Source organism: Bidens hawaiensis, unplaced genomic scaffold (genome assembly GCF_021521415.1).
Source record: "Bidens hawaiensis isolate Kalapana, Puna unplaced genomic scaffold, B.hawaiensis_p1.1 tig00075416_1, whole genome shotgun sequence".
NCBI lineage: Eukaryota > Viridiplantae > Streptophyta > Magnoliopsida > Asterales > Asteraceae > Bidens > Bidens hawaiensis.
Window position 1 is genome coordinate 3,658 of NW_027503079.1, and position 11,850 is coordinate 15,507.

At 35.4% G+C, this 11,850-nt stretch overlaps 1 protein-coding gene and 1 pseudogene across 1 annotated transcript; both read left to right on the plus strand.

Annotated features, from left to right (window-relative positions):
- The first annotated feature begins 475 nt into the window (after window positions 1–475).
- Window positions 476–2,812, plus strand: LOC143606559 (LEAF RUST 10 DISEASE-RESISTANCE LOCUS RECEPTOR-LIKE PROTEIN KINASE-like 1.1; annotated as a pseudogene).
- A 7,351-nt stretch (window positions 2,813–10,163) lies between these two features.
- Window positions 10,164–11,078, plus strand: LOC143606558 (uncharacterized). Its single transcript, XM_077082293.1, has one exon. The coding sequence runs from the start codon at window positions 10,164–10,166 to the stop codon at window positions 11,076–11,078; it is 915 nt and encodes a 304-aa protein (XP_076938408.1).
- Window positions 11,079–11,850: the final 772 nt, after the last annotated feature.

The following is an 11,850-nucleotide window of genomic DNA, read 5'->3' on the forward strand; positions in this document are numbered from 1 at the left end:
CAGCGGAGCGGCGGCGGAACCCTAGCGCAGTAGGGTGGCGGCGGCTGGATGGTTTGGCGGCGACTCGGCTGGTTCAACGTGTTCTTCGCGTGATCTGAACCTAAGCTCTAGATACCACTTGTTAGGATTAAACGCACACACGAAACCGAACACGACACGAAAGCAATAAACGACGAACCGAGGATTTAACGTGGTTCGGTCTAAACTGACCTACGTCCACGGGTGGCAACTAGGTATATCTTTATTGAGTGACCAATATTACAAGTACATAATGTTGTTTATATAGAGACTGAACTAGGGTTAGTAAATATTATGCAAGAAATCTAAACCGGGCCGGCGCTTGGGCCCGACCGCCCACACCCGTCTCCTCTTTTGACTTCATATAATAACCGGGCCAACAAGGCCTACGAACCCAACAAAGAAGGCAGGTTATAAGTTGGTAGTTCTCTAATTCCTTCTACATGAATTTGAAATGATGATTCCCGTCTTATTTTCCGTGTTGATTATTCTGGCCTGTCAACCACTCCATTCTGCATATCAAACAACGTTTCTATGCCTGTCTGCCCAGAAAGTTTCAGTTGTCCAACATTTTCCCCGTTCAAGTACCCATTTTACAATGCCACAGACAAACGATGTGGGTTGATCAAGGTCAACTGTACTTCTATAGGTGGAGAGATTCAAATTGGAGGATGGTCGTTTGAGATTGTAAGAAATTTAGATTTTAATCAAAACTCTTTACTCGTCTGGAGCTTACCATTTGACCAGCTTGTGAAGAATAAAAGCTGTGATGCGCTTATGAGTAGTCTCACTTCTCCAAGCCCTCTTTTGTATTCCATTTCAATAACTTCCTCCATCACTCTCTTCAAATGCACAAATAATGTCAGTTATTTTGAGCAACTATTTAGTTACAGTAGCTATGAATGCAAAGATCACAACTTCTACTATAACTACTACAATGGAACAGTTCCAAATGGCCTCCCGCATACATGTAAAGTAGTGCAGCTACCTTCGAAATTGTCGGCAATTAGTCCAGGACTTGATCAAAATAATTTATTTTCTCTTCTCGACTCTTCTGCCTTCATTAATTTTACTTTGACACCTTCTTGTGATGATTGTCAGAAAAACCACCAACAGTGTGTTGCTGAAAACATCATGATGTTCATTGTTCACAGCGTCATATGGGGTATTAATTTACTGCTGCTTTATTTTTCTTTTGTCTAACCTAGTCATGAAAACATTTCTTGTCCTTGAACATATACTTTTGTTAATTTACATCTTTGATCCTATATATTATATAACTAATAATTTTTTTATTTGGTTTATGAAGAAAATCCAAGCAGAAAACGGGCGACTAAGATTCCGGCTAAGAACTAAGCATCTTCTATTCTATTCGTTATTACTAGTTCTATGCATGAATCCGTTGCTTTTTTCATGTTTTAGTTATAATTGGATCAGCCTTTATCATCATCATACTGTCTTTGGTCATCTTCATTATTTGGCGTCAGTGTAAGAGCAACCCTTTTTCCTATGTTTTATCAAAGAACAAGTCTCAAAAACTTGAAGACATAAATCTCTCCTTTGGCGTATCTGTTTTCACCTACAAAGAGCTCGAAGATGCCACACGAAATTTCGACCCTTCTCGGGAGATAGGGGATGGAGGTTTTGGAGCTGTTTATTATGGTGAGAACTTAATTGTTCAAGTAAAAATGTCACTGATTTGATCAAATTTTACTTTTAATCAACTCACCTAATTTATATCTCTCCGAAAAAGGTAAACTCAAAGATGGCCGAGAAGTTGCAGTGAAGAAACTTCATGAGCACAACTACAATCGAGTCCAACAATTCAAAAATGAAGTTGAAATCCTCACCAAATTAAAACACCCAAACCTTGTCGTTCTCTATGGTTGCACCTCTAGGCAAAGCCATGAACTTCTCCTTGTTTATGAGTATGTGCCCAACGGAACTGTTGCAGATCACCTACATGGTGAACAAGCGAACCAAAACCTGCTAACATGGCCGATACGGATGAACATTGCCATTGAAACCGCTAGTGCGTTGGTGTACCTTCATGCTTCAGAAATTTACATCGAGATGTAAAGCCGACCAACATACTTCTTGATCATAACTTCGGCGTCAAAGTAGCAGATTTTGGTCTGTCACGTCTTATATCGAATAATGTCACTCATGTGTCAACAGCTCCTCAGGGAACTCCAGGATACGTGGATCCACAATATCACCAACGCTATCAATTAACAGATAAAAGCGACGTTTACAGTTTTGGGGTAGTCTTGATTGAACTAATATCGTCAATGGTGGCTGTCGACTTAAACAGATCTCAGGATGAGGTTAGTTTGGCTAACTTTGCTTAAACATGATACAAAGATGCGAAATTGATCAATTAATCGACCCGGTTTTAGGATCGATAGGAATCCTGAAATCATGAACATGATAACATTAGTAGCAGAATTGGCTTTTAGGTGTTTACAGCATGATTCAGATATGAGGCCTACAATGAGTGAGGTCCTAGATGCGTTGATGGATATTCAGGCCGTGGGTAGGATAGAGGCTTATGACAGTCCTAGAAACATGCTTCATGTGTCCGAAAACAAATGACGCGGTCGTTTTATTGAAAGATTTGCGTTCACCCCGTGTCCGTCACTAGGGAATGGCCAAGCAAAACCAGTGCTACAACTACGCAAAGCAGCTACGGAGATAGATTCTCAATGAAAAATGATAGCAATACATAAAAGCTCACGGGGAACAAGGATGACATGAAAGCATCAATTTTTCATAAAAAAAGAATCATGAAAGTAGTCATTAAGCATGAGATAATCAGGCCGTGTATATACTTTTAATTATGTATCATACTTTTCTATTAATGAAATATATACAATAATACAAAGCTCGAGAGCTCGTTTTATATTTTGAGCATGTTTTAGTTAAAGCTCAATATAAACTTTACTTTAACAAACTCTGTTTATTTTAGGTCCTATTATTTACATGTTAACTATTATTAATTTCACCGATATAAGTATGAAAATATATATACTACTAGTTCTATTGGTTTTAATATTTTGTAGGTTAATGAATAAGAACGTGCTTAAACGATACAACTGTATTATATATGAGAGAAACAGAGTTATCGTTCGATCAAAACATAAACTACTTTGGTATATTTTTATTTGTCTCAAAGTTAATTTGAGTTAAAAGATTATCATTTCATTCAAAAGTAAATGTTAATTATACGAAACATGATTTTAAAGGAAGAAATAGACTTCTTTAATTTGGAATTTAAGCTATACCGATTGGGAGGACATGCGCATTGCGTCACGCCCGTAAAAACCAAGCATCCACACACTAAAGACAAACGACCTAAAAATGATTTTAACTTGTAACTGAAACCGACCAGTATGCAATTCTCTGAATCAAAATCAAATGATATCCGAAACAAATTTTGGATGCCCTTAAGACCATCACCAATAGAATGTGTTTTTGTGGATGTTTTTGTGCCTACATGGCACTTGGCCCATAAAACACCCCCTTTCTCCTCCTTTCTCTCTATCTCAAACACATCATATAATATTGTTCCCCCTAAAATTAACTGTATTTTCGATTATCACAGCCGTTTAAACTCTCTAACTTTAGATCCTGATCATTGAAACTACTAAAAATCCTTCTAGAAGGGGTGATTAGTGGAAGTTCAGCATTCTCTCTCCCATTATTCAGCAGTTACCTAAATACGAGGAACCTGAACTCCCCCTGAATCTTCATATAACCAGCGAACAGGGAAAAAAGATTAAGATATCTCTTACAAGGAAGCCATCGCCGCTGCCCAATATACCATCACATCCTTCCAATCAGCCATTGAAGCTACACAATCGTTCACCGCCGCTGTTAAATCGGCCATCACTGCGGCACTTCAACACAGGTATATACCGTAATTGTATATTTCTAACACAGTTATTGATTTTATCCTTTTTTTGTTTTTTTTTGTTTCAGGGCTAATTTAAGTGATCATCAGCATACAGGACCCATTCCGTCTCTAAGCAATATCACCTTGCCCCAACTCACCTTTGTTACTTTCTAAGTTTAAATTGATTAATTGTACTTATGCATGCTCTATAAATGTCATTCTGCAGCCATTTGACAAATAATCTGTGAGTGGATGAAATCTTCAAGTGGCGAACTTTCCCGTTGTTTGTTCTCACACAGTTAATGGAGTCTAGAGATCTTTATGAATTGTTAAAATGAGTATTCACAGTAATCAATTACAATATGATGTTTTATTACATTTTAGATGTTCGTTTTCAACTTCTTTTTTACTTATATAATATGTATGGATGGTATGGTACATTTTGAAATTCTAGCTTACAAGGTATCAATATCTTGGTTTTTAGATGGAAACTAAGAATGCCAGCGTTCTTTTTTCCCTTCAATTGAAACTTTACGAGTTAGTGTTGTTTTTTGGGAAAACAATGTTCAGTAAATAAGAAAATTGCCACTCATGGTCTTTTTTCCGGAGTTTTATGAGCTATGGCCAGAGAATTTTTACTATCAAAACGAATGGAGCAACTCAGGTAATATTCCATAGCTAATATGTTGACATAGTTCTAAACTTCTAATTGACAAACTTTTATTATTATTATTATGAAGCTAATGAGATGTGTTTGTTGTTTAGGTGAAGAAGATCAATAAAATAAAGCTTGCTGAATGAATTAAAATAAAGAGATCTGTTTGTTGACAATGTTCATTTTATTTTGCGTTTTGTGTGTTTGGCTTTAAAAGTCAAAGCAGTACACCATAGTTGGTCTGTTTCACTTTAAAAGTCAAGTGTTACCATGGCCATTTCATTTTGCTCTTTTGGAAATATAAGATCTGAGATACACTGTTGCAGATGTGAGTATAACATGTATACTTAGCAAATTATTTGGGAAATTTGGGAGTCTTTGCCTTTAATATATAATCTCATTCCACATCAGTGATGTTTGATCATGGCTAACCCAATAAACACAAACCATAAGATGTGCAGAACAAAAGCAACAGCTCCTGTAAATCCTATAGACGTCACACAATGTCTTAACAAGTTTCAGTTAAAAACTAAAACCTAAAATATCCCTATATTGTTGATCACAAAGAAAGCTTGCCATCCAATAACGTTTGTCAGTAATGTCAAATCCGCCTTGATATCGCATGAATCGTTATAAATACTGGGTCACTTTGTTCTTGAACCTGCCAACACGAGTGCACCAGATTGCTCATTGGCTGGACAGGTGGGTTTTTCTAATCAATAGCTCAAGATATGCATACTACTATTTAGTTTAGTAAGTTGAATTCTCATTGTGAGATTGGTTGATTTAGTGGGTCTATCGATGGGTCATATGATTCAGGTTGTAACGGGTCATTTTTAGTAGTGTGTCAAAGGCTGAGACGAGTTGTCATTTGCTTTATTCAGTTGAGATAACTTAAAATCTAAATGATCGAAGCATTAATAATTGGTTGTTATATCTACTTTCATACCAAAACATTACTTTAAACAAATTATGTTTTTTTTGTTTAGAATATAATTTAAAAATAATACTAATGGGTAATGTCATTATGACATTAAATCGCCCGTCCACCGGACGGGTATAAAACTAGTTCTTCATCAAAAATCTCCACCCACCTTCTTTCCTCCACAAGTCCACATCACATCACACTATCTCTCCTTCACATTACCATTTTTCTCTTAAAAACAATTTAAAAATCTTCTATTCTATTGTGGATGCTCTAAAAACAAAATGAACCAGCTGTGAATTAAACATCTGACCGGAACTGACCCGTTAACAACCAAAAAAGAATCTAACCTGCTAGTTGTGTTCCTTTGACTGATTGGCACTTTTTTGTTTGGTCAAACAAATAAATAACAGCTTTGACGTGTATGCTAAATCAGTATACCATGCCCGTAATCGTATCCATAATTTAAGAAACTTATGGTTCGGTTCAACATATTTTCAAACGAATTTTAAAACCAAATAATAAAAATTAATTTAAAATGTAAAGTGTGCTAAATATATTATCTCTAATCATAATCATGTAATAAAAATAAGACATTTCTAGGTGTGATTTAAACTAAAAAGGTGAACTAAGTTGTTTGAATAAAATACATATATGTTTGATTTATAACAGGTGAAGTATGAAATGATTTTGTACATCATTTAGCTCTGATTAATTTTTATATTCGACTGACGTAGTTACAACAGAGGTTGCAAATGGAGAAACCTCATACTTGCCATCCTAGCACAATTAATATAATTTTTAACATATTTTGTATTTTGCTCATTGCTAAAAGTCTTTCTATTGTGGTGTTTGCAAAACCCTCATAACGGAAAAAAGATTCGTGAAACATTGGTCGTGTTAGCAGTGCCGAAGCTTCCTTAAAGCACACCCCACCCCCCTCCCGCTGTTGTATAAATGCATACCTGGATATGAAGTCGATTATTGATGCAAACCTGTAACATTGATTTCAATCTTGGTTTCTTGAACAATTGTCTAGATTAATCTCTAAATCGTGAATCACTTTTAGATTAACCTATTTGCGGGTTACACGCAATGATTTATCGGATAAAACATAGATTTTCCGTAGATGCAATTGGATTTTGATGATTCTGTAAATGTGATGAAGAACAAAGGAAGAAGTAACCGTCCTCTCTTTATTCTGTGTATCGATTGAGGGAGTGAGATTCCAGAGAATCATAAGCCCACTTATCATTAACTCAAGTATAAAACCAAATAACAAACCCAAATAGCATTATTGTTAAACAAGTCCGTACTCTCGCGTCACCTAACTCGTTTAATTTCTAACGTTATTTCATCCGCCGACAAGTTAATCAATAACAGTAAAATAACCAACACCCGCCCGGTTTTTTGCTTACTAGTGTACTTACCAATTTTTTGTCCAAAAATTTTTATACGTAATGTATTTACCATTTGTCCCTTTTCTTCACCTCTAACACTGAGGGCACATGCATGAATTTTTTTATCTCAAATTTACCAACTTGAATTTAAACTTACAACTTCTTTATAAAATATATCCCATATAATAAAACTTCATTAAACATGCAAATTATCTTAGCAAAGGAAACCAAACCAAGCCAAGCTCGTTACTATTATTAAAACCAAATCAAACTCAAAATACATAATATTAGAAGTTTTAATATGTGTATGTGGTCAACTTATCCAAGCGGAAATAAGAGTTTGATATCGATGTATATTAGCACATACCATCAAAATTTGCAGATATATCAACTCGCCATCATTATAATTAACAGGTATGAGCACATATCATCAAAATGCAACCAATTTTATAAATGTGCAATTTTTTAACTAAGTTTTTTTCCTAATTAATGTTTTACCATTAAAGGTTTAAACTTTGTCTTAATGTTGTAAAATTCTATTAAATTTCTCTGAACGAAAGGCTTTTTGAAGCAGCAGTATTAAGATGCATTTATATATTGCGTCTAGATAGAATTCACTTGAATAAAAATGTGTACAATTTAAGGTTTGTGGAAGAAAAGAAAATTTAAGGAAAAAAAAAACATATACAAAAAATACCGCGTGGAAAGTAAAGGGCTATGACCCATCTATTTAATTAGACTTACATCATTGGCCTCCCCACTAGACTATCGGGAAGATGGAAACCACATGAAAGTTTCAACATTTCTTTTTAGCGTTTGAAAGGGGTTAAGGATAATTAATGGAGGAGAACTCATGGATTAATTGTGTTTTGATGGGGTTGGTCAAGAAGGAGACGTCAACCGCTATATCTGTTACTTATTGGCTTCCCACACAATACGCAAAGAGGTGGAAGATATTTTATATAATATATATTCTGAGTGTCATAAAGACAGTTGATAAGTTAGTTTAGAGTTTAGATATTTTTTTAATCGTCCCTACTGGACATTCTAAATGATTATTGTCATGTATTTTATGCATAGTCACATAAATCACGTTACACTCCGGTATGGGTACGCGGTTCGTTAGGCTAGACGAATTCGGTTTGGAGGGGTAGGTTCATTTTGGTATGAACCGGTACGGTATACCATATAGTTCGGTTTGATACACCAAATAAATAACTACCTATTTATAATTTATATATATTATAAATTTAATTTAATACTTTTTAATTTTTTATGTATAAATATATAAGTTTAATGATTAAATGTAAACTAGTGGTAATAGAGGGGGTTAATTGTTTGAATACACAAACTAATTTTACATTTTTAATAGGTTTTATGCAAAAGTTTATAAACTTTAGAGACTAAATGTAAAGAATGATAGAGTATTGGGTTAAATATAAAATTATCAAAACTTTTTAAACCCTAAAATTACATATCAGCTGCTTTCTTCTTCTCCCATCTTTCCCGTTGGTCTGTTCCTTCTTCCTCTTTCCTGCGAGTCGTAGGTTCTAATTGGTTTGGACCGACATTCCAGAAGCGATGTTCCAGACTTCCCACCAAACAAGGAAGAATCGAATTATAGAAACCCGCCAGTTGCTTTGGTCTAACGTACCAGAAATTGGGATACTCGATTTATTGTTCAATTAGAGCGACGACCTTCATATTCAAAATCGCGATTTAGGTTTTTAGGGATCGAAACATACCGGAATTTGAATTCGCGAATTCTCCGGTGACCGGAACGCCGGCGAATTGCGACTGGGTACACAACGTACCAATATGAAATTCATGGGTGTGTGAGCGATTTATGTGACTATGATTTTATTAGTATATAAACTAAACTTATTAATATTTATATTAAGTATAGGGGTCTTATTGTAATTATTGTAATTAGTAGGGTTAATATGTAATTATTTAGTCTATAAATAGGGATGATGGCAAATTCACATTAACGTATTTCAATATTTTTGATCGAATGTTCAGTATTTGTTATTCAAGAATCTATTTGAGTATATCATCTTGTTCTAATTGAATCGTCAATTGTGTAAATTGATCTCTGATTACCAACAGTGGCATCAGAGCCTAAGGTTTTTATTGATTTTGGATCTGTTGTGAACGTCCCAGGTTTAATCGATCCATTGTGGGAATATGTGTGATAATCAATCGATTAGGGGTTGTGATCAATTATATTCCAATCAAAGGTTGGTTAAAATCAATATAAGTGATTAATCAATTATTATTAGAAAAGAAATTCCAGTCAAGGCCATCGACATCTTTTAATTGAATCTGAAATTAAAATTTGTCTTACACTAATTCAGAAAAATCAAATCAGATAGTGTTTGATTGAGTTTCTGATTGGTCTAAGGGTGTATTGTTGTTGAACTATTGATTTGGAATCCAAGTATTTGTTACTTGATTGATTAAACAAAAGGGGAATACGTTTGATTGCCCCTGGTGTGTTTGATTGGGTTCATAGCATGGTCTAAGGGTGATTGCCCCTTGTTTGTTTGATTGCCCCTGGGTTCATTAAAAATCCGAATTGGTATTTAAAGGAAATAGAGGTTCTTGAAAATTTGGTTTTAAGAAGGGGCTGGATTTGTTCTAGAAAAACATTGGTAAAAAAGGTTAAAGAATATAATTGGTTTGATTTGTTTGGCAACCGAAAAACCCGTGTATTGTTGTCGGTAGAGACGAACAATTGGTTTTGATTTGCCTTGCAACCGAAAACCCGGATACTATTCTTGGTCGAAGCGGTTGGATAAATCAGTATACCGTTTGTGTTTTGAATAGTCGGCTTAGGCAACGGATAAACCCGTGTACTGTTGTTGGTTGAGACAAACAATTGGTTTTGGCTTGCCTTCTTAAACCCGTGTACTATTCATCTCGGTTTAAAAAAAACGGTTGTTTTTTTTATCGTTTTAGAACGGCTTAGGCAACGGATAAACCCGTATACTGTTGTTGGTTGAGACAAACAGTTGGTTTTGGCTTGCCTTGTTAAACCCGTGTACTATTCTTCGTAGAAAAGGGTTTGGTTTTGATATACATTGAGATCGGAAAACCCGAGTACCGTTGTTGTTGAAATAGTTTGGTTTCAAAAAACCCGTTCACTATTTCTGGGATTAACAGTTGGTTTGTTTATAACCCGAAACTGTTTGGATTAAAGTTGACAACAAATTTTTCTAAATTTGTAATAGTCAAGTTATCAAGATTGGGAAAAAGAAAACTCGTAAAATGGTCGAGTCCAAGGATAAAGAAGTTGTGACTTCTAAGGAAGGAGGGACATCAATGAGTTTTCAATGCCCTGTGTTAAACTCCACAAATTACACCATTTGGGCTATAAAGATCAGATCGATCTTTAACGTCCATGGAATTTGGGAAGCTATCGAACCAAAAGAGGGCAACGAATTTGATGAGAAAAAAGATAATACTGCAATTGCATTACTATTCCAAGCGATTCCAGAAACCATGGTATTGCAAATTGCTAATTTTACTTCGGCCAAAGAAATTTGGGACTCATTAAAGGTTCGACATGTTGGAGTTGACAGAGTTAAAGAAGCACGTTTAGAAACACTCGAGTCAGATTTTGAGTCTCTAAAAATGGGTGTTGACGAGTCGCTTGATGTGTATGCTGGGAAAATAAGTGAGATTGCGTCACAAGCGAACAATCTTGGGCATACCATGAATGACAAGAAACTGGTCCGAAAGCTACTCAGTTCTGTGCCAGAAAAATTCATACAGATTGTTGCTGCGATCGAGCAGTTTGTGGATCTTGGTGCAATGCCATTCCAAGAAGCCGTTGGAAGGTTAAAGGCTTTCGAGGAACGCACCAAGAAGAAAAAAAAGGAGGTAGACATGCATGGAAAACTTCTGTTCACTAAAGAAGATGGAAAAGAGAGGGTAAAGGAACAAAAGTGTGAACATTGCGGTCATGAAAGTTCAAGGCAAGGAAACAAAGAAGGTGGTCGAGGCAAGTATGGGAAGACTTGGAAGAATAAACAAGGAAATCAAGCCCAACAGGACAAGGATCACATAAAATGTTTCAAGTGTATTGAACGTGGACATTTCAGGCATGAATGTCCAAATTGGAAAAGAAGGCAGGAGGCAAACTTGATCCGGGATGAAGATGACGAACCAACGCTACTGTGATGGCAACCGGATCTTGAAGAAACGAAGACCTCACTTAAACTAAGTTTAGTTTAAGAGGGAGTATTAGTATATAAACTAAACTTATTAATATTTATATTAAGTATAGGGGTCTTATTGTAATTATTGTAATTAGTAGGGTTAATATGTAATTATTTAGTTTTTAAATAGGGATGATGTCAGACAAATTCACATTAACGTATTTCAATATTTTCAATCGAATGTTCAGTATTTGTTATTCAAGAATCTATTTGAGTATATCATCTTGTTCTAATTGAATCGTCAATTGTGTGAATTGATCTCTGATTACCAACAGCTTTTATGTCCCTTATTGTCTTTTGCAACTCCGCTATTTCCAACAATATCTCTATGCCATGTTGTCTAGAAAGCTTCACTTGCCCAACTTTTCACCCCCTTCAAGTACCCATTTTACAATGGCACTTGATCACACGCAATGTGGGTTATCGATGTAAGTTGTACTTCCGAAGGTGCGGTGATTCAACTTGGAGGACGATCATATGAGATTGTTGGAAAATTTGATTCTGATCATTATACAGATGCATTAGACATCCGGACCAAACACTTAAGCAACTTCTTGGAAATAAAAGTTGTGATGTCCTTATGAATAATTTTACAGTTTGCGTATTTTTGGTACTATCATTAGCTGCTGTTTGTTTGTGAGGGCAGCTAGCGTCAGAAAGATTGCAATATTGGTTTTAATTCGGGTTACAGTTTCAGTTCATATAATATGAATCTTTGTTTCGATTAATAACGG